This window comes from Nyctereutes procyonoides, unplaced genomic scaffold, assembly GCF_905146905.1.
Source record: "Nyctereutes procyonoides isolate TBG_1078 unplaced genomic scaffold, NYPRO_anot_genome, whole genome shotgun sequence".
NCBI classification, from domain to species: Eukaryota; Metazoa; Chordata; class Mammalia; order Carnivora; family Canidae; genus Nyctereutes; species Nyctereutes procyonoides.
The window spans coordinates 9,137,769-9,161,554 of record NW_026575121.1 but is presented as its reverse complement, the minus strand read 5'-3'; the positions used below and the strand labels follow the sequence as shown (position 1 = coordinate 9,161,554).

Genomic DNA, 23,786 nt, shown 5'->3' with positions numbered 1-23,786 from the left:
TGTCTGGTAGTATTAGTGGCATCCCATGTTTTAAAACTAGGAAACTTTTAAAATTACCACTATTAAAATAATTCTACATTGGTAAGATACTATTAAAAGTTTTAATGGTTTTCCTTCACTTGTAAACTTTTACTCTTTTGAAGTTCCCAAATAAGATAGTTATATTATCCAACTCATTCTAAACAGTTAACATCAGTAGGCATTTGAAACCAATTGTATATGTAGGCTGTTTTTTTTTTTTCTTGCACTTCTAATTCGTGTCACTTTTTGTTTGCCACTTTAAGGGCAGAGCATGTTAAATTAACAGTGTGGCTTATAATATTTCAGTCCTACTTGAGGCATTGAAAGCAAATCTTTATCAAAGTGATGACTAAAAGTAAAGGGAGTTTAAACATCTAGTTAGGAGTTTACTTAACCTCTTCCATTGAATCAGTGTGTCATTTGGATCATTTCACTTGACTCTTTTGTTATGAGTGACTTTAGAAAATCTAAATATATAATAGTTTACAACTTCACAATATAACAGAAGCAAAAGGCAAATAAACTGTTGGCAAAAAAAAGATTTTGTAGTAATTATTGATAATCTGACCTTCAAAAACTCAAACCTACTAATTGAGATGAGAAGTTAATGAGTTCTGTTTTGCTATTAATAAAGAGAACAGTATATTTTCCGTGTTTTTCTTGCTTTCCCCTCACACGGTGGCAGAGGCTGGGAAGAAGAGACCCCCGAGTAGTTTATAGTTAATTTATAGTCCTGAAATAACCTCTACATTGTTTCCAAATCTAATATATTCCAAGTAAATATAAATACCTTCAATAAAATATTTTAAAATATTAAAACTATGTTTCTTTAACAGATTTCTATAATCCAGGAGCTTGTTACAAATTACGAAGCCTCTCTTAAAACATGTGACTTTTTTAGCCCTTATGGTAAGTTTAAATTACACTCAATTAGAATTTGATTACTCATTTCAGTCTATTTTTAAATCACTTACGGTAAAACTAGCTTATATTTTATATATGTACTACCTATTTACTAAATAGTTTTTGAATTAGTGAACGAAATGAGAAAAGCACTTTCAGTCTTTAAAATTTTCCATAATCTTGTGAGGTGGGGATTAACTCCCTTTTAAAATGAGAAAAACATACTTGAGAGGTTGAGTGGCTTGCCTAACAACATCATAGTTAGTTTATATTGCAATCTATTTTTCTCAAATTCCTACTTCTCTGTTCTTTCTACTCTTTAATTACTTTAAATTCCTTATGTCTTGGTTCTTTGCTTCTCTCTTTGTAGGGACGTCTGTAAATCAAGGCATCTTGGTTTAGAAAACACTCTCAAATGCTTTCAGTCATGCAGATGCTAACTTTAGTCTGAGTTCCTGTGTTTTTCATGGGTTATTGCCCTTTTGTTTTTATTAGTTTGAAATAAACTTCATAGTGAAATAATAGACACAGAAGTAAGTACGAGAATGAACCCTTTTGTCCCCATCACCCAGCCTCTCTGGCCAGCATTTTGCCCATCCTGTTTGAAGTTATCTTCTGTTACTTTCTTTTCTAGGATATTTTTTTTTATTATTTTTTTTAAATTTATTTATTTATGATAGTCACACAGAGAGAGAGAGAGAGAGGCAGAGACACAGGCAGAGGGAGAAGCAGGCTCCATGCACCGGAGCCCGACGTGGGATTCGATCCCGGGTCTCCAGGATCGCGCCCTGGGCCAAAGGCAGGCGCCAAACCGCTGCGCCACCCAGGGATCCCTTCTAGAGTATTTTTAAAGCAGACGTACTACTGTTTTACCTGTCAGTACCTTAGCGTGCATCTCTAACTATTTAAAACACTTACACAGAAGATGCAGCCACAGTGCTGACACAAATTAGTGCTTGTATCATAATATCTAACACCTGATCCACATGCAGGTTTCCTGGGTTTCCTCAGAAAATGTCTCCATATAATTGGCTTATTTGAAGCTGGCTCCAACAAAGGTCTACACTTTACATCTGGTTATATCCCTGATAGTCTTTTAATCTTGATCAGTGACCTTCCCTCTCATTAAAAAAACCAACAACAATGCTATTTGTTGAAAGGTCATTTGTCTTGTGAAATGTCGCATAGTATGGATTTGCCTGGTTGCTTTCTCCTGGTATCATTTAATATATTTTGCTATCATCCATATTTCTTGTAAACTTACAGTAAGGTTTACAGGCTTGATTAGATCCAGGTTTCTTGTGAACACTTCTTACGTGATGCTTTCTAAGTACAAAGTTGTCTCACATCTGGAGCCAGAAGACATTCTGGTTGTTTCTCTTTGTGATGTTATGATTGATCCGCGTTCAGATGCGGTCAGCCTGATCTTCTGGTTAAAAAGTTCCTCTTAACTGATAATTTTGGCAGCCCCTGAGGACTATTACCTCAATCCCTTATCTCATTTGAGTCATTTTTTCCCCCTGCGTTTAATAGCTAGAATTCTTATAAAGAACTTGACTTCATCGAATACTTGTTTCCCTTGAAATATGGTTTATATAAAAAGAACAAGATAAATACTCGTCTCTTTCCTTTATGTATTATATAATTTATGCTAATTTCTGTATTTACATTGTTCCTTTGATTAGCTAGACTAGGAAACCTGTTCTTTTCTATGATGTGGATAAATTCCCCTTTCTCCTTTTTCTACCTAGTTTCAGACCTGTATGTCTTCCCTGCTGAAATCCATGTTTAGAGCTGGGTATTTCTTTATCTATATCTACTCTCTGTAGCTCGAAGTTCAGAATGGGGGACAGGATAGAGCTCAGTTGACCATGTGTGACTGCTTTCATCACATAGTAGGGTTACTTCCACCTTGTCAGGAAGATCTCTTCATACCTTTCAATTTTGGCTTTGCCTGGTGTAGGGTTGAGGCCTAGGACATGCAAAGCCCTGGCAAATCCTGCCTTTGTGGGAGTCTCACTGTGGTGGTTAGGGACTTCTCTTCACCCAGCTGTTTTCCTCTTGATTGTTCCTGGGCCTATTGCCTTACATTCCCAGCCAGAGAATTGAGAGAGTTATACCGATTAACCTTTCCTCCAGGATGGTTTCTTTAGAGTCAGGTAGGGGTTAGAAGGCTATGAAACCAGCATCTTATTTTTCTGACTGGCTGCTACTATTTGAACTTTATGACATGAAGTCTTACCTTTCTCCGTTGAAATTGGTCATTTTTCTGGGTTTATACTGCTTATTCTTCTAATTATTAATTTCACCATGCATTAAGGGAGAAAGTATGTGATTTGCTTTACTTTGCCTTCTCTTCTATAGTAACTTTATATTTGTTTGATTACAGAGAATGGAGAGAAGGAACCCCCAACAACACTGCTCTGGGTTCAGTATTTCCTGGCACAGCACTTTGATAAACTTGGGCAGTATTCTTTGGCTTTGGATTATATTAATGCTGCAATTGCTAGTACTCCAACTCTAATAGAATTATTCTATATGAAAGCAAAAATTTACAAGGTAAAATCTTAGTCATGTTTTTTTAGTAGCTGAAGAATTTGCCCACTTTAAGAGTCCTTAGAGTTTTTTCTCTATAAAAATAACTTCTAGGGTACCCTAATAATCTGACATTCTAATAATCCTAGGGAGTTTTATATTACATAGTTGTACAATCAGTGTGCCGTTTGATACATCTCTTTGTAAATGTGAATTGTAATTTATCTAGACTTCTAGATAAATTCGACAGAAATGGTACCAAGTTTCTAGTTTGTCTTTATCAACTTTTTCTATTTATATTAATCTATATTCTTTTAATCATAAATACTATGGTTTCTTTATTGCTTTCATTTCTTAAAGCATATAGGTAATCTGAAAGAAGCTGCAAAATGGATGGATGAAGCACAGTCTTTGGACACAGCTGATAGGTTCATCAATTCCAAATGTGCCAAGTATATGCTTCGAGCAAATATGATAAAAGAAGCAGAAGAAATGTGCTCCAAGTTCACAAGGGTAGGAAATACCATACATGAGCATGTGCTTCTCTGAGTTAGTAAAATTAAACTTCAGTTCTATGATGATTTGTGAAATTTGCCACTAAAGTTCAAAAAATTCATTTTTGTTACTATTTTATTAATTCCATCTAGGTCATGTCATAAGTATGATTTCTTTTCTGTGGTTGAGTGTGTGTGTGCATGCACTTCTGGTGGCAGATGGTTGAAAGGCAGTAATAGGAACACAATAGCTTTATACATGGATAAGCAATATGCCAGACTGGTGCTTATGTATAATATTCAGTTTACAATTCTTTTGTCTCATTAGTAATTTGTGACTGGGTTTTTTTTTTTTTTTTTTTGGTGACTGTTTTTTTTTTAATTTCTCTTTTACAGTTGTTTCAGAACTCATCAGAGTTCTTTCTATGTGGAACTAACATTTGTGGGGGCACCTGGGTGGCCCAGTTAAGCATCTGACTCTTGGCTGCAGATCAGGTCATGATCAGGGTCATGATATCGAGCTCTGCGTCAGTCTCCACACTCAGTGTGGGAGTCTGCTTGAGATTCTTTCTCCCTCTGTCCCTTCTTCCGCTTGCACACATGTGCATTCTCTCTCTCTCTCTCTCCTGCCCCCTAAATAAATACATTAAAAAAAAAAGGAACTAGCATTCGTGGGCTTTGGTTTCTGACAGTTTAGAATTGAAGTTCTCTAAAATTATTAAGCTAAACATCTGTTTCTTTTTCCTCCTTCACCATCCTTATGTATCTTTTACCATGTGGACTTTCTGTCTTTTTATGAAAATAGTAAGTGTATAGTTAAAAATACACATAGACTAATGGAATAGGTAAGCTCAGAAACAGATTCACACATATTTGGAAATTTGTGTATGACCAGAAGTGCTTTCAGGATCAGAGATTAAAAGATATTGCTGGCACATTTAGTTATTTGTATTGACAAAAATAAAACAACATTCTTCTGCTGCACACAAACCAATTCCAGGTTGATTAAAGAAAGTATTGAAATTTATCTTTCGAGTCTGAGGTAGGAAGCCTTTCTTATGGTACTAAAAACCTTAAGTATAAGTAAAATTAATATATTTGACTATATTAAAATAAAAGTTTACCTATAACAAAAATAAATATAAGCAAAATGAGAAGGTAGACCATGGAATTGGAGATCTTTTCAACCCATATGATAGAATAAGAATTTATAAAGAACTCTACAAAGAATTCACTGAAATAGTCATTTAATACTCATTGAATGTGACATTGAGGGATAATGAGGAAACCATGTTTCCCAGTTTAATTTCCAACTTCTAATGAAAATACTTGGGAATAAATCATTTTTGCCTCCAATACTCATTATGTACACAGTAGAGTGCTTGAGTGCTGGTGTTTGTGAGTAAATGATTTATAGTGAAAGTAAGTTACCATTGTGCCCTGCCCTAAGATCTTCCTGATGCAGCCCCAGTGTACCATTTCCTTAAATGTTGGCTAGATTCTGATTGTGTGAGGGTGTTTATAATTTATTTATTTTAAAAATTTTATTTATTCATTTGTGAGAGACAGAGAGAGAGAGAGGCAGAGACATAGGTAGAGGGAGAAGCAGGCTCCCTGTGGGGAGCCCGATGTGGGACTCAATCCCAGGACCCCAGGATCATGCCCCGAGCCAACCACTGAGCTACCCAGGCATCCCAAAACCTCTTATAATTTAGAAGCCACAGAAAAGCTTGAACTTTTGTTATGAAAATTTAACTACTTATAAGAATATCATGGAACAAAAATTTACATACACGCACCAAACCTCAAAAAGAGACAAGACAAGAGGACAGTGGATGTGAATAGTTAATTCACAGAAGTGGAAAATGGAATGGCCAAAAAAGATGCTTTCATTAGTAAGCAGGGAAATAGTAAGATCTCATTTGGTACTAGCAAAGTGGTATAAGTTTAAGTCTGGTGTTAGTAGGTATTGATAAATAATCTGTCATATATGCAGATATACATAGATGTGTCATGTATATGAAGTATATGTTCTTTGTATATTTATTATGAGAGACAATAAATGCTCTATAGGTAGTAGCCTTTAATGAAAATCTGAATATGTAAGAGAGATACATAACACGCACACACATGTAAACACATATACGCACATGTGTACACATGCACATATATCACACATTTAAATTTTTATTAAAGGCCACTACCTTAGACCATTTGTTGTCTCTCTCTCATAGTCACAATGGCTTTTTCATCTAAACCTAGCTGAATTCTACTTTCTCATATTTGGAGTGATACAAATAGTTTATATGCCTTTTGTACAGGGAAATAGAAAGTAGCTTTAACAATTATTAAGCACTGAGCTAAGTACTTTATATACATACACTTAATCTTACCAGTCCTCTGATATCATTACTCTCATGTTATAGTTAAGAAAATATTTAGGGTGATGAGGTACTGTGCCTGCTGGAGATCATCCAGCTAGCCATTCATTTTGGATCCAGGATTCTAGCTTAGAGGTCTGTGACACTAACGCCCATGTTTTAGAATTGCAGTAGAACTGTAATAGAAGCAGAAACTGCAGTGACTAATGTTTCTGAAATTCACATGCTGGAAGACCAGCAGATGCAAAATGGTTAGCTGTATTGAGGGAAAAATATATTAGCAAGAATGATGGGTATTAAGTTAGGAGAAAGAAAAATAAAATGAGGAAAATCATGATACAGACTGTATGTTTGGCATTTTACAGCAAAGTGATCAAGGCTCTAAAGGGGTCACATAGTACATACTGCTGGAGTTCAAACTTCCATGTCCTTCACACTGCAGCACAGTTTTGGAGATGGAAAGAAGGTACACGAGTAGATGTAGAAGCAGTGGTGTTTGTGTAGGAGAGAACATCCTGGAAGGCCAAAGCAGAGATTAGAAGGAAAGTGCAATTAAAACAAATATACAGTGGGGCAGCCTGGGTGGCTCAGAAGTTTAGGTTTAGCGCCGCCTTTGGCCCAGGGCCTGATCCTGGAGCTCCCTGCATGGAGCCTGCTTCTCCCTCTGCCTGTGTCTCTGCCTCTCTCTCTCTCTCAGGAATAAATAAAATCTTTTTAAAAAAAGTATACAAAACTTAAGTGGAATAAGTCTAATGATTTTAAAAACCAATGTGTACATACACACCCCAAGTCAACAGTCAGCCAGGCTGTGTCTGAAAAGGCACCACAGAATGAGAAAGAAGGGGAAGGGTTGGCTGTTTGTGGGGAGGAGTCACCAAAATCTGCAGTCCACCTGGTTTTTCAGAATTGCCTTTGGTCATCCATTCCTGATAAGTTGTCCTGTCATATAGAGAGCTTCTTCTGTTCAGCCATCCTCATTCCTTGGCCAGGCAGGTCTGTAATGTGTGGTGGATAGGCCACTGAGCCAGGGAGGAAGACTGCTAACCTTCAATAATTAGTTTATGTCTGATTATAAGTGATCATATCTGATACTGCTATGTGAGTAAAGTAGGATATTTCCCTCTTGCAGATTTTTCAGGTTTTTTTTTAGAATTTTTGTACAAATTTGCTGATGCAAGCTGGATAGTTGTATATGGTAAAGATTTTGAAGTGAAAAATAATGTAGATATAAAAATACATAGTCATCAAAAAATGGAAAATATATACAACCAGGGCACATGGGTGGCTCAATGGTTGAGCATTAGCCTTTGGCTCAGGTTGTGATCCTGGGGTCCTGGGATCAAGTCCCGCCATCGGGCTCCCTGCAGGGAGCCTGCTTTTCCCTCTGCCTGTGTCTCTGCCTCTCTTTCTGTGTCTTTCATGAATAGATAAATAAAATCCTTAAAAAATAAAAAAAAAGAAAAAGAAAATTACACCTGTAATTCCATTCACCAAGAGATAACCAGTTTTTTACACTTTTAATGAGAATGCTGAAAATTGAACTGGTCACAAAAAAATGAGTGAAAAAGAACTAAAGACTGAAATTATTTATGTACGTGTACTTTCACCATCTTCCTGGGGGTCACTAGGTACTTTAGGTCTTAGACTCTGTTCAGCCCAAGTTAATTTTTTTTTTTAAGATTTTATGTATTTATTTGACAAAGAAAGAGCACAGGTAGGTAGAGCACAGGCAGAGGGAGAGGGAGAAGCAGGTCCTTCACTGAGCAGAGAGCCTGATGCTGGGCTCTGTCCCAGGACCCTGGGATCATGACCTGAGCTGAAGGCAGACACTCAACTGACTGAGCCACCCAGGTGCCCCTGTCATAAATAGTTGAAATAAAAGTTTTGATGTTCAGAAACTTAGCTTCAGCAATCTGGAGTCTTTTCTGGGTAGAGTGTTGAATAACCGACAGAGCTGGGTAAATAAGACATGTAATTTTGGATCAGCAGGAGCTTTTGGAAGCACCCAGAATATTTGTTTATCGCTATTTATTATAATAATACTTGTAGCCATAGTTATAAAAGAGAAAATGAGATTTTTAGGGTCTCTTGTATTGTTTGCTTCATATATTTAGGAGTGCTTCCCTTTCAGGAAGGAACATCCGCCATGGAAAATCTAAATGAAATGCAGTGTATGTGGTTTCAAACTGAGTGCATTTCCGCTTACCAGCGTTTGGGGAGGTACGGGGATGCCTTGAAAAAATGCCACGAAGTAGAAAGGGTAAGTTGGAGAATTTTGACTTTATTTTTCTCCTGTAAGGTGATGAGAAAAAAGCAGGTTGATTTCTACATGGGATCATCTACCTGTTTTAACTACTTTGGAAACTTGATTGTGAAAAAAATTCTGGATCTTTAGCTTTCAGACATTCAGAAGTTGTGGCTAGATGATTGCTCTTTTGATCCTCAAGTGGTTATGATTGTGACATGTCTACCTAATTTGGTCCGAGGGAAGAAGGAAAAGATTAATTTATCAAGCCATTTTTGCTATTATTACCCTGTATTCAAAATTTGTATTTCATAATCAGGCCATTGTTTGATCTCGTCACCAGGCCAGAAGGACACGCAAGCTGACGGCTACCTCTTTCCCCTTTACGTCAGGATCTGCTCTGTAGTCAGCCTCTCTCCAGTTCGTCTTCCCAGGATACTTGTTCTCGCATCCGATACCTTGTACAGCAGTCTGTGGCCGGTTTGCAGGCTTATTTTATTACTTGCTTTTAGGATTATGTGTGATGTGCCTTAGTGAGGGGACTTTTCTTTTCCTTTGTGTGAATTTTGTTTTCCTGTTCTTTGTCATCTCTGAAGCACTCTCCTTCCAAATGGACAACAGGAGGAAAAGAGCCACAAAAGCACACCTGAGGCAGTCCTCAGCAGCCCTCAGTTGTGGGGTCAATCGGCAGCACTGTTCCCATGCTGACGCAGTATAAAACCACAGGCGTCGTAGTCAGGTGAGCCTGATGTCTGCGCTCCGGCAGTCACTTTGGCCTTTTTCCCATGTGAAACTTCTGAGGTGACCCAAGAGAAAGGCTCAGTCTTAGGGGGTGGCTTTTGCTGGGAACCGGAACCAGGACTATACCTGAGCCCTTTTAGAAATAACCTCATTTTTTTGGTTTGTTGGTTGTTTTTTTTTTTTTTTTCTTTGTTTCTTTTTAAGCCTGGGCTTGATGGCTTTATCTCTGAGGGAAAATCCTTATCTTCTCCTTGAGAGATACAAAACCCTCAGATGATACATGAAATATTTAGGCAATATCCAACTGTTCTAGTTTAAATCCGGCTCTCATTTCTGTGATAAACCATACATCACTAGCTTGTTTCAGCACTCCGAGATGACTAGCACTTCAAATGCATTCTTCTTATTATTAAGGAAAGATACATTCTTATTAACCAGGACATTTGCAGTGGGCAGTAAATTGTTTCCTGAATGAAGAAGCTGCTAGGTGCTCATGGATCAGTAATTCCAGCATGACCACAGTGAGAAATTTATCAGATTTTCTGTGAAAGTGAAATTTGCACATCCTTAGGATCATTATAATACAGCTCCAGCTTCAGAACCGCTTCTCCTAACATTAATGACATTTCTCTTTGTAATATTTCTTAAGGATTGTAAGAATATAATGAATAGCTATTCTATAATTTTCATTTAGATTATGATCTCCCTTAAATTTATAGTGATGTTGGCTGAGTAGCATGAATTAAAATTCAGATCAACTATGTCTAGTTCAAGAAATATGATTTGACTAGTGGAAAGCATTTTTGAAGAAAAAATTAGAAAATAGAAAATCATTGGCTATCAGATTAAAATATGGCAGAGATTGTCACCCTCTGGTCATGTTACACTAATTATTGCTAGAAACTTTATTGTTTTTATTTTGGATTTGTTGATGCTTGAGGACAAAGAACTAGACACAGATAAAAGAAGAACCTATTCTAGTGGCACTTTTAAGCTAGTCTTTTATAGTGAGTAATTCAGAGTAAAAGTAAGACTTAACTCTTCTAGGGACGCCTAAGTGGCTCAGCGGTTGGTCATCTGCCTTTGGCTCAGGGTGTGATCCCGGTCTGGGGATTGAGTCCTGCAACAGGCTCCCTGCAAGTAGCCTGCTTCTCCCTCCACCTATGTCTCTGCCTCTCTCTGTGTCTCTCATGAATAAATAAATTTTTAAAATCTTAAAAAAAAAGACTTAACTCTTCTATTGGTTATGTATAGAAATGTGAGTGCTTAGTACAAATAGGGTGATTAAATACTTGCTGACTGATTAGTGCTAAAATTCATTTCTAATAAAATTAATGTAACCAAAAAGAATTCTTAATAATATCATATGTAAAGATTTAAGAGTAATTACAGAATGCACAGATTTATTATAGTAAGTATCTGCATGAGTTGCTTTTGTGGCTGAATTTTAAATATTTTAGTAAAGAAATGAAGCACCTTTCAAAAATAGAAAATCGCAGTTTTATCTTCACCTTCAGTGAATACAGATAAAAGTTCTGCCTTCAAAACCACATTCAAGAATTCTCTCCTCAAAGGCAGTTTAAAAAAAAAAAAAGGCAGTTTCATCTATGACATATATTGCTATGAGCTCTTAGTAATTGGATTTAAAATGTTAGAATTCTGGAATAGTCCACTATAGTACTTTTTCTGCTTTCATCTTGCCACTCCGCAAAGGATTTTAAGATTATATGTAAAGGTTATGAAGTCCAGCCCAATCTGATGTTTATATAAACTCAAGTTTTATTTAAAACAAAATAAAACAACCATCTTCAGAAGTGTTCAGAATAATTTTAAACTATTTTATGTTTTAAGAATTTTCTTTTCCTTTTTTTCCAGATGATTAGTTTCTCATCATTTTGGTGTGCTGGTTTATATCTGAAACAGAGCAGCAATACATATTTCTAAAACTTCATGATAAGATCTAGGATTTCCTATTAAGTCAGAACCATAGACAGTTCCTAACTTGACCTTCTGGTGCATCTGAATCTTGCTCCAGTTGACATGTGCATGACAGATTTTCTATAAAGGACATAGAGTTGCGTACTACCCTAGTTGGTCTGGTTATTATTTTGTGAGTCAGTGGTTTTTGTTGCCTTTCTATATATGAGCTCTTGTTGGCCTCCTCCAGGAACTCTGAAGAGTAATGAAATGGGAGAATTGGGTGAGAAGAGAGGGACTAATAGGGAATTCCTAAAGGAAACCACATTCGTAAGCTGTGAATAGCATTTCTTAATTCTCCAGCCACTTGTCTTACTTTGATTCAAGCCTAATTTTGATAAGTTAAGCAATTCCTGCCAGCATTACCCTCCCCACCCCCTCTACCCCAAAAGAACTAGTAGTTTATGAGGGGAAAATGGAGTTAAGACCCTCACCTATATGTTAAAAATTGGGTACCTAGTTTCTGCAGGAAGCTGTTAAGTGACCATATTGTGTTATTGTTTGGCTCAAGTATGGGGAAACTAACTTCACCTGTTTGTGTCAGCTAGTAAATTTTTATGCTCTACAAATCTGGAGACTTAAAAAAATCACCCCCAGATAGTGTAAGGGAGAGCTTTGTGGTGATGGAATAGTTGTGTGTTGATTTTGGAGACAGTCACATGAATCGACGCATATGATGAAGTCACATAGAACTATATACCCACATTGTACCAGTGTCAGTGTTTTGGTTTTGTTCTCATACTCTAGTCATGTAGGATACAGCTCTTAGTGTGAAACTGAGAGAAGAGTGCACAGGATACCTCTGCACCACTTTTATTACTTCCTCTGAGTCTATAATTATACTAAAATAAAAAGTTTAAAAAAAAAAAAACATCAAGCCAAGATTATTTGTTTCTAAGTAGGATTCTGCAATATAGTGTTTCTTCCCAAAGCAAAATAATTTTGTTAGTATCCTACTTTTTCTTACCTACCCTAGCCTTATTCTACCCACCACTGTTAGAGTGATCAACATCCACGTTTGCCTGGGGCAGAACAGGTTCTTAAGACTCAGGGCTTTCATTGGAAAAACTGAGAAAGCCCCAGGCAAGCTGGGAAAGTTGGTTGCCCTATCTATGGAAGACTAACTGGAGAGAGGCAGCCTGTGGGCTGTTACTGATAAAGAGGCGGCTTAACTGTTTGTGGTTCCCTACGGCTCCCTCTAAGGCTTGACTTAGAATCTGCGTCTACTAAAGCTGCTAGAATTATCTCTGAAACTTGTGTCTGCCTTTTACACATAAATGTTTCTCACCTTAAAAGTCCTGTAACCTCTTAGATGTTATCATCTCATTATATATTCCTTTATTTTTGGCACTGCCATTTTTCCTCAGTTGTATTGAATTTTAAGATCTTATGGTGCTAGACATAACTTGATTTACGTTAACAATGAACAGCTTTATGAAATATGTAATCCTTTGATTAAAAAAACAAGTTCATGTTAATACTTACAAGTTGATTTGTCTTACTGATGGGAAGAATGCAGTTTTCAGATAACCTATTAAAGCATGATTCTTAAAGTTATAAATAATGTTAAATGTTCATCTTTTCCCATTTTCCCCCCTCCACACTGTGTACTCTTATTCTTTTTATCTTAGAATTCTTCCCTTAAAGTCTCAGGTACTTAATGTAACTCTGTGTATAGAGTATTTCTAGTTACCAATACAACTAAAGTTACGAAATGTGGACAATTACTAATGTGTCTTCTACACAGTGAGCTACTTTGGCCCCCTGGACAGAAGGAAGATGAAGTAGTAGAAGAGCTTAAACTGTATTTGTGTATTGAGTCATTCATTTTTCTATCTTTGGAGAAGCTAAAATAGGGCAAAAGAAAGAAGATAGAAGTAGAGATGCATGTGGGAAAGAAAAGTATAAATTGTTTTGAAGTAGGGATATTAATCGTCATCTTGCCATGTAAGGAGTTAGTTCTTTAACTTCTGGGACCATGCACCGTTGGAGAATTGAATGAAAGCCTTGAACTCTCTCCTTAGGAAAATGTTATTATGCTTGTTAATACATAGACTACAGATTAAGAACCATCACTAAAATGGAATGTTGGTAGATTAATGGGAGTTTATTGAGTGAGAAAAAATCTATAATGTTTTGTACCCAATGAAATTTAAAATATCTCTTATTTGATCCCTTAGCAATTATAAGAAATTGGCCATATAATGATTTCTTTATTCCTAACTTAGATAAAATATTTGAGGTCGTGGGAAATTAAGAGGCCAAATGCCTGATAAGCAGGTTCTCTCTTGAGTTGCCAAAAATTGTGCTGATTGAATATTAGGCCCTATTCCAGGCAGTGGAGGTAGAAATGATGGGGCTTGCCCTTAAAGAACTTAAAGTTAGGTGGAACAGGCTAATGTGTAAACATTTCATGTGAACCTGTTAAAATGTGACCTTTATTCAGAGCTCTGTTTAACTCTGCCTTGCTGATTTTTGGGAAATACCGAGGAGAAATATTTCATTAGAGGGAAAAATGAATATGTACTGATTTCACAGTTTAAGAAAACCTGGTCATCTAACTTAGTACACAGAAATTGAGTATCATCACAAAACATGATCTATAGGGAATGGCCAAGGATTGTTATAACAGGAACTTCAAGTGGATACAAAGAATGGTTTGATGTCCTTTGTAGTGTTAAACAGTTTAGAAGGCAACTAAGTGAAATTGTGTTTGTTTACATTGTATTTGGGGCTCTTTTTGGTTTTCTTTTTAAAAATAGATATCATCCACACATATGTAGGGATAATTTTGTGTTTTTTTTTTAAGCATTTTTTTGAGATAACTGATGATCAATTCGACTTCCATACGTACTGCATGAGAAAAATGACCCTTCGTGCCTATGTTGATCTTTTGAGATTAGAAGATGTACTCAGAAGACATGCTTTCTATTTCAAGGCTGCTAGATCAGCAATTGAAATATACTTGAAATTGTATGATAACCCCTTAACCAACGAGAGCAAACAACAAGAAATAAATTCAGGTAACTGAAAAAAAAATTTAGGTAACTGAAAAGTAACTTGCTTTAAAAGGTTTAAAAAGAACACTAAATTTCAGAATGTCATTAGCTTAACATATAGAAAAACGTAATGTCAAATGGATGCAAAGACAACATCAGGTCTCTTACATGCTAAAAAAAACCAAAAACAGGTGGGGTGAGGTAGGGAGGGAGATAACTTAGAAAAAGTCGGCAGGGTTGTGTTCTGTAGGTGATATTTCTGAATAGCCCTAGTGGATGACTTGTTATCATTTTTTAAAAATTTATTTTCTTTTAAGATTTTATTATATATTTTTAAGTAATCTGTACATCCAACATAGGGCTTGAACTCACAACCCTGAGATCAAGAGTCCCATGCTCCACTGACTGAGCCAGCCAGGCACCTCGCAATCATTTTTATTCTTATTTTTAGGGAAAAAAGGAAATGATTGTGGACTGGGGTTTTTGTTTTTTGTTTTCTTGATTTAAAAAAAAATAGCTCTGAGCCCCTTTGGGAAAAATAAATATTAGGATGCCTGGGTGGCTCAGTGGCTCAGGTTGTGATCCTGGAGTCCTGGGATCGGGTCCCATATCTGCCTATGTCTCTGCCTCTCTGTGTCTCTCATGAATAAATAACATCTTTTAAAAAAAATAATAATAAACATTCTTACAACTTCTAGTGCCTAGTTGATTGAAAATAATCATGCTGATAAGAATATCTATGTAGCTTTTTATTCACTAAAATGTTACTCTCTACAAATATTTGACAGATAGTAACATGAAGGCAAATTTCTGATCAGATCACAAGTATGTGTGTATGCATTTTCTCATTTGTCTTTGATATATTCCAAGAGAATAGTTGGTGTCATCACCCCCATTGTATATAGATTGAGACTCAGCAAGATTAAGTGATTTGCCTAAAGTCATGTATTGTGTAGGAGGTGGAACTAAGCCAAAATTCGTTAATTTTATCTTATTATTATTTATTTTTATTTTTTAGGATTGATTAATTTTAATCCATGCAGTATTTGCCAATTGCTTTCTGTGTGCCAGGATGTGTGTTAGGCAGTGGGAATACACTTTCTAAAAAAACCTCTGTATTTTTGTCTCTTCTCACTTTCCCTTCTTAAAGCTGTATTGCTTTAATACAATACTGTGTATTGAAGAAGAATGTGAGGAAAACAGAAACCTTGACTTAGAATTTGTATTTGTATTTATTTTGATATTTATAGAAAACCTGTCAGCCAAAGAGTTGAAGAAAATGCTTAGCAAGCAGAGGAGAGCTCAGAAAAAGGCTAAATTGGAAGAAGAGAGAAAGCATGCAGAAAGGGAACGTCAACAAAAAAATCAAAAGAAAAAAAGAGATGAAGAAGAAGAAGAAGCCAGTGGTCTCAAAGAAGATCTTATACCTGAAAAATTAGAAAGGGTGAGATGAATTTACTGTCTTTATTTGGTAGAATTTATGTTATTTGGTTCTGTTCTGATCATGAACATATTTTAATTAAATCTATAGATTCGAAGCCGTTTGTAATATTGCAAGGTCTTTATGATAGTAGTCAATTATTTTTGAGTGAGAATATGCAAATTTTGGTTAATGCAAATTATACATAGAATTGTAGTTGTGGTAAGCAGCATAATGGCCCTTGAAAACTATCCACATTCCAGTCCCTGGAATTTGTATGTTTCATTACATGGCAAAGGGGAATTAATGTGGCAGATGGAATTTAGGATGATTAGCTGGCCTTAAAATGAGGAGGTTAGCCTGGATTATATCTGGGTGAACCCAGTGTAATCACTGTGGGTCTTCAAAGTAGAGAGAAATGGGGGGGCTTGGGGGGGTAGGGGGGGCTGGAGTAGTGTGAGAAGGACATCAGCCCTCTGTTAACTGGTTTGAAGAGGGAATGAAGGAGCCACAAATGGAGGTTGTGGTCAGCCTTGAGAAGCTGAAACACACTCTCCTTTGGAGCCTCCAAAAAGGGCCCTTCTGGCATCTTGGTTTTTAAGCCCAGTGAGACCCATGTTGGACTTTGAACCTACAGAAAATAAACATGTTGTTTTTATTAACACTAAAGTTTTGATAATTAGCAGGGAGACATTCCCCTTATATCTGAGAACATTTAATATATCTTGATATGTTTTAGCTACAAAGAGAAAGCACTTCATCTCTGACATTTTCTCAAAGTGTCCATAGTTTATTTAGGGATCAGATTTAGGGAAATATTTAACTTACAGGTTTATTCACTGTGGAATCTAGTCTAAGTATTTTAAATTGTTATTTTTTCCAATTTATGATGCGATTGTATTTGCCTCCTTACTTTAAATGTTTGAAGAATAGGGGCGCCTGGGTGGCTCAAATTGGTTAAGTGTCTGCCTTTAGCTTAGGTCCTGATTCCTGGATGCTGGGATTGATTCCCATGTCAGGCTCTCTGATCAGTGGGGAGCTTGCTTCTCCCTCTCCTTCTGTCTGCTGTTCCACCTGCTAGTGCTCGCTCTCTGTTAAAAAAAAATAAATAAAATCCTTAAAAAAGTAAAATAAATGTTTGAAAAATAAAGAGCTATCAATATTGGGTGTCCCATCTCCTTCAGTCTATGGAATAATTGCCTGGACTTTTTGTCATTTTAAGAGATTATATTGATTTTATAGTCAGAAAAAACAGTAGAGCTATTTCCCATTTTGAAACTGTTGACTGTTTATTTTCAGTTTGTTTCCAGGTGATAGTTTTAAAATGTTTTCTTGCTTACTTGGTCATATAGAGAGAACTATACATTACTGTAGAAATGTATTAATATGAGATTTGAGGGGAGATTTGACTTGTGTAGCTGTTTTTAAATGTAATAATTTTCTTTTCTCTTCCAAATAGATAGAAAATCCATTAGAAGAAGCAATCAAGTTCCTTATACCTCTCAAGAACCTTGTTGCTGATAACATTGACACTCATCTGTTAGCATTTGAAATATATTTTAGAAAAGGTAATAGTTTGAATTCAGTTGTTAATCCTTGCTTCTGTTGGTGACCATATTCAGTCTAATCTTTATCAGTTAGATTGTTTTTTGTTTGTTAGAGTTCCATGTCAACCTTCCACAAAGGCTCCCAATCCCGTTTTCTTTTGCTACCCAAAACTTTACAGGGTAGTCAATTAGAATATTATGATCAAATCCATTTTGAGAACAGTTTGAACAGTCATACAAATTGTTTACCCGAAGCATTCAATTCTACATGATTTCAAGCTTTTCTTTGGAAAATGAAAATTGTCTTTGTTATCCAAAGTCAGCTTTGATTTTTGCATATGAATGTTACTGGAAAGGTAATTAACATTTTGTTAACTGGAATTTCAGTGAGGCTAAAATAAAGTGACTAAAATAACATACATAAATATTGATGCTGTTACCTTTATATTTTTTTCTGACACAGGGAAGTTTCTGTTGATGCTGCAGTCTGTCAAACGAGCTTTTGCCATCAATAATAATCACCCATGGTTACATGAATGTTTAATTAAATTTTCTAAATCTGGTAAGTATTAAAAAAAGCAATTTTATATAAAAATTAATATGACAGTTCATATTCCTAGTCTTCCATTAACCTGGTCATTAAAGAGATTTGCAATAAATAATACAAAGCAAAAAAAGGATAATGTTTATAGTATATACATGCTAGCAAAGATATGCTAGAAATTCATGCATTTTTAAGCTAGAATGAATTTATATTTTAAAGGAGCAATATTTTTCCTATGTAAAATCTATCAAGCTTAATAATAAATATATTAATAAATATAAATAAACATTACTAATATAAAATAAATAATATGAATATATTAGTAAATATAAATGTATTTCAGTATTTTGTTTCAAACTGGACAGATTAAAACAATTTTTAATTCCAAATGTTTTATTTTTATAGTGTCTAATCATAGTAATCTTCCAGACATTGTGAGCAAAGTTCTAGCTCAAGAAATGCAGAAAATATTTGTCAACAAGGATTTGGAAAGTTTTAATGAAGATTTTCTCAATCACAATGCTACCTCTCTTCAGCATCTGCTTTCAGGTTGGTGTCTGACTCCCAGGGTTAAAAAATTTATGGGAAAGGCTAGAATGTGATGAAAATAAAAGTTTAGAAAGGTGTTCAGTGTCACAAATTGTTATAGAAAAAGAAGTGAACACAATACCATTTTTGATCTTTCAAATTAAGAAAGGTTTTTTTTGTTTGTTTGAAAAAAGGAGATGAAGATATTGTGAAGATGTGATAAATAAGTACACTTGTATTGCTGCAGGTGTTAACTGGCCTAGCCATTTAGGAAAGCAGGCTGTCATTCTGTTAAGAACTTCACATTGGGGCGCCTGAGTGGCTCAGTCGGTTGATTGTCCGACTTTTGGATTCTGCTCAGGTCATGATCTTGGGGTTCTGGGATTGGGGCTCCATGCTCAGCAGGCAGTCTGCTTGAAATTCTCTCTCTTCCTCCCCTTCTGCCCCTTCCTCCCCTTATGTGTGCATGCCATACGTGCTCACTCGCTCTCAAATAAATCTAAAACCAAAAAAATCACATCTGTGATTTTTGCTATAGTCATACTTTTGTAAATAATTTTAAAGAATTAATCCAAAGCAAAGATAGAGCTTTAAGTGCAGAGATGTTAACTAAAATGCTGTTTGTGACTGTGGGGAAAAAGAAACAAATTTAATGTATGTCTAATAAGAGGGGAAAGAGTAGTAGGTTTGTAATGAAATGGAAAACCAGACATTCATTACTGTGAAGTAATATTTATTCAAAAGATTTGTAATAACGGGTAATTTTATATCATATACATTGAATTAGCATAGAATATAATCTCAACTATGTACAAAATCTACATGGGATAAAGGCTGAAAAGAAATATGTATGAGAGCTTTAATGGTTGCCTTCATGTTCTGTGGTTATGAGTGATTTATTTTTTCTTGTATTTTTGCTACTTTACATATTTTGTATTTCAAGGATTTATTTATATCCTGCCTGTTACAGGAAGGATTTTAGGCAGTTTATACAAATTCATAAAATGACAAAATGACATGGATGGACAAGATGGTAAACTGGACAAAAAAGATTGTGGAAAAGGAACTGGAGATAAAATGAAGTACATAATATTATTAACTATGCTCCTGTGTTAAGCCGTATATTTATATATTTCAACCTAAGCTTTCTTGTTCTAAAGGGGAATTTCTTGATTCTGATGGAGAAAAGTTCATTCCTATGAAAAATATAACTTCTTGGTAGTAAAGGCAAATAAGAATTTCTTTTCGAGAAGATAATGAACAAAAATGAAAACCATTTATTTATTGTTATTATGGGAAATGCCTCCCCAAATATGTGAAATTCTAAGAAAAAGATAATTTTTGCCACATAAAAATAAAAACATCGTAAAGAAAGTCAGAAGGCCAGGGAATCTGGCCAGTTCAGTCAGTAGAGCACGTGACTCTTGATCTTGGGGTTGTGAGTTTGAGCCCCATGTTAGGGGAAGAGAATACCTAATAAATAAAATATTGCCCGAGGCCACCTCAATAGGGTGTCATTGAATTAGGGTTGGGAGGAAGCTTTGCAGCTGGCTCCCAAATCCTGGTGGGAGCCAGCTCCAACCCACTGCTGATTAAACCTTTGGAACCATATTTTAAGTCATTGGTCGATGTCAATCAAATCCATTTTAAGTTCTAGGAGTTCTCTCATTTTGCAGTGTCTTGGTGTTTCAGGTGCTAAAATGATGTATTTTCTGGACAAGTCAAGGCAAGAGAAAGCAATTGCTATTGCCACTAGATTGGATGAAACTATAAAAGATAAAAATGTAAAGGTAAGATCTGCCAGACACAACTTCTGCAAATTTATGTATGCTGAGTGACAAAACGTGTCTTTACAACATAATTCTTGAGTGGGCCTTCGGAGTCTGGTCTCAGCTCCACCAGTTATGATCTGTGTCACATGAGGCAGGTTCCCATTTCTTGGCTTCTTTTTCCTCATTTATAAGGTAAGGATGAAAATACAGACATTCCTGGGAGATACTGTGGGTTCAGCTCCAGGCCACTGCAGATAAAGTGGATAGCACAATATAAAGTGAGCCCAGTGAATTTTTTTGGTTTCCCAGTACATATAAAAGTTACATTTATACTATACTGTAGTCTGTTAAGTGTGCAACAGCATTATGTCTAGAAAAACAAGATACGTACCTGAATTAAAAAGTTAATTACTAAAAAATGCTAACCATCAATCTGAGCTTTCAACAAGTTGTAACCACTGATGGATGACAGAGCATCATAACAAATATAATAATGATGAATAAGTTTGAAATATTTACAGGAATAACTAAAATATGACACAGGGACACGAAGTGAGCAAATGCTGTTGAGAAAATGGTGCTAATAGACTTGTTCGACACGGGGTTGCCACAAGCCTTCAATCTCTTAGAAATGAAATATCTGCAAAGCACCATAGAGTGAGGCACAATATTACACCAGGTGTGTCTGTACCACCTTCCAAACCTGCTTGGTGTAATATTAATACTACACAGTGAAGGGCTTAGTCCCTGCCTGGCACATAGTGATCAGTTTCAGAGATGCACTTTTTCAAATATTAGAATTTTATCACTTTTTTTTAAGGCTTTGCAGAATTGATTGCTAAAATATTCCTGTTTTAAACCTGAGGGTTGCTGGAGGGGAGGTGGGTTGGGGGCCATGGGTTAACTGGGTGATGTGCATTGGGGAGGGCACATGAAATGATGAGCACTGGGTGTTGTGTGCAGCTCATGAATCCCTGAACTCTATCTATGAAACTAGTAATACACTATATGTTACTTAATTGAATTTAAATAAAAGTGAAAAAATAAAATGTTCCTGTTTTGAGGTGATTACTTACTGTGAATAACAGGCAGTTATTTTATACTGAGGCCTTGCCAGTTTTCCTTTGTTTCATGAACACATAGCTCCTTTTGATTATTGAAGTGATTAGAAACCAACCTTTTTTCTTAAAAATTATTTTTATTCTTGCCTTTTTTGATAGACTTTACTAAAGGTTTCCGAGGCACTGCTTGATGGCAGCTTTGGGAACTGTAACTCCCAGTATGAAGAATACAGGGTGGCCTGTCATAACCTGCTTCCTTTCACTTCTGCTTTCCTGCCCGGTGTGAGTGAAGTGGACAGTCACAATGTGGCCCTCAACCATGCAGTTAACTATGACGTCTTGGCAAACGAAATTTGAAATCCCGTGCAAAGTCGACTCCTGTAAGACTCAGAGCTGAATTCAGATCAGGGTTTCTTTTTCAGGGTGTAGAGCTATGAAATGAAATAATTGGATAGAATTTTTAAATGGAGTATTCCGGGAGCTTATCTTAGCCTTTATCTGACTCTGCCAATTTACACAAACATCTGTTTAAAATTACCTGTTTATACTTGTACAGTTTTCCTAAACTTTCAGATTATCAGCATTGTGATGGGTGCTGTCATTTCAGTATCATGAATATAATTTCTTATTGAGCTAGGTTGTATACAGCCCCACTGTATTTTTTTCTTTAGATCTTGGTTTCAGAATCTGTGTTTTGATCTGTTACTGGTTTGTTGTATTGGGTTTTTGCTTGCTTTTTAAGTAGGGCACATCAGTTTTAAAGTATTGACTGTCAAAAACAATATGGAACTTTTTTTGGCAGACAGGTTGATTTTAAATTTTTTTTCAGTTTGCCCTTTTTACACCTTAATTTTTTCATGATTTACCATTTCCTTTTTTAATATCCATGAAAATGATACTTTCTATTGAATAAGGGTACTCCAGTTTTATGTAGATGATTCAGAATGTGGAGATTGGTTTGTGTCTTAATCATGGAAATTCACTGGTAAATTTGTTGCATATCCCTAGATCAGACTTTTAAAGACCCACGGGTAAGAATTATGCTTCTTGACTAAATTGCTTTGCTTCTTGACTATAAGTAGTTTATATCTGAGTGGTGTGCTTCAAGGGAGCGTAATAGAGAAGAATACAAATTATAAGGAAACACTCTTATAGCCATGCATTGACTATTAAATACATTTTTGTATCAGCAGAATGGGAATTTAAGCTATTGTTTATTAAAACATTGTTGAGCAATATTTGGGGGGGGTATAGGTTTTTGTTTTATCTTGTACAGAAAACAATAATGGAATCATTCAGTGTATTTCTTTCAGAATTGTGTAAATATGTCTAATATTAATACATCCCTTTAAGGCAAATACAAATTCAAGAAGGGAGATTTTATTTAGAGAAGCCATTCTAATTAAGATGGTTTTTCTTCACTCTAAGCTATTTAGATTCATAATTGTTAAGAGAAATAAACTCACTGTAAAATAATGCCAACCTACATAATGCTGTAATAAATTATTTTGTACACAGTTACTTATTTGTATTTGTGTATTATTTCACATATTTTTTTCCTTTTTCTTTGAAGGAATAAAAACTTAATCATCTTAATTTTTACAAGTTGATTAAAAAATAAATACCTACCAATAAATTCTGGTGCCACAGCAGCTTGGCTGCTTCTTAGTGTTTTAAAAATTTTAGAGCTCGGCAGTCTTTGTCACTAAGTGATCCTGACAAACGTTTATTTGTTATGTTACTTTCAGCAAGATGCCACTTGCATAAATGATTCCCATTAATCATAATATGGAAGTCATGCTGTCAGCAGCAGTCTTTTTTATTTTTATTTTTGTTCAGTGGCAATCTTTTAAAAAGTATCCCATTGGGATCATATAGAGTTTCTGAGAGTTACAGGGTGGATACACTTGAAATGTGAAGAGTTAGATTTAGGGTATGGAAGGCAGGATAAAGGGTAAAATCCAGTAGTGTCCAGTTTATAGAGGTTGTGTCTGTTCTCCTTCCTACTCCTACTTGAGTATAAACATCGTATAAACCTGGGTTAGGGGCAGGCATCTTTTGTAGTTCTAGGAAGCAGGGCTGTGTCATGTTGCCCCACCGCCCACCTCCACCCTGCCTCCAACTTTGGCAGAGGCCCTTTACAGTTCAAAAAGCTCAAGGAAAGGCATCTGAGAACCAAGTACTTAGAGAAGTCTCTAGTCTCAAGAGAAAAGTGAGAAGTCCTTTGTCCTGGGTGATCCTGCCAAGATTATCAGAACGGAGAGGAAGAGACACAAAGTTTAAAGGCATAGTGTGGTAATTTAAGAATTTGGCTTCAGGTTTCTTGTGATTTTTCCCTTGAGGAACTGAATGAATTTAGTAGGCAAAAGCCTAGCAGGTAAAGAGCCATAAATCAGTCTGTATTTATTGTGCGCCTGTTATGTTTCAGACACTATTCTAGGTATGACATATGCAGTCATGAACAGAAGTTAAGTCCTATCCTCATAGAGTTTATATTCTGGTGGGAAGAGTGAGAAACAAATACAGGATATAATATTCAGTAGTGATAATTACCATGAAGAAAAACCCAGCACAGGGTGAAGATAGAGAGTACTGTTGATTATAGTGGAATTTTAGAA

The 23,786-nt window shown here is 35.8% G+C and overlaps 1 protein-coding gene across 8 annotated transcripts in view; it reads left to right on the top strand.

Annotated features, from left to right (window-relative positions):
- Positions 1–22,689, top strand: part of NAA16 (N-alpha-acetyltransferase 16, NatA auxiliary subunit) — a 65,579-nt gene extending 42,890 nt beyond the window's left edge. For 3 of the 8 annotated variants that reach the window (XM_055335706.1, XM_055335705.1, XM_055335704.1), the window contains 11 exons: positions 858–930; positions 3,314–3,483; positions 3,820–3,972; positions 8,466–8,594; positions 14,107–14,320; positions 15,547–15,740; positions 17,176–17,284; positions 17,727–17,825; positions 18,213–18,356; positions 20,028–20,125; positions 21,328–22,689. In XM_055335706.1, the coding sequence (XP_055191681.1) occupies positions 858–930; positions 3,314–3,483; positions 3,820–3,972; positions 8,466–8,594; positions 14,107–14,320; positions 15,547–15,740; positions 17,176–17,284; positions 17,727–17,825; positions 18,213–18,356; positions 20,028–20,125; positions 21,328–21,525 (1,581 nt within the window). In that variant the 3' untranslated portion in view covers positions 21,526–22,689. Of the gene's footprint in view, positions 1–857; positions 931–3,313; positions 3,484–3,819; positions 3,973–8,465; positions 9,319–14,106; positions 14,321–15,546; positions 15,741–17,175; positions 17,285–17,726; positions 17,826–18,212; positions 18,357–20,027; positions 20,126–21,327 lie in introns of those variants that run through there. The other 5 variants (XR_008665750.1, XR_008665749.1, XR_008665748.1 and 2 more) reach the window with 5 other exon arrangements.
- Positions 22,690–23,786: the final 1,097 nt, after the last annotated feature.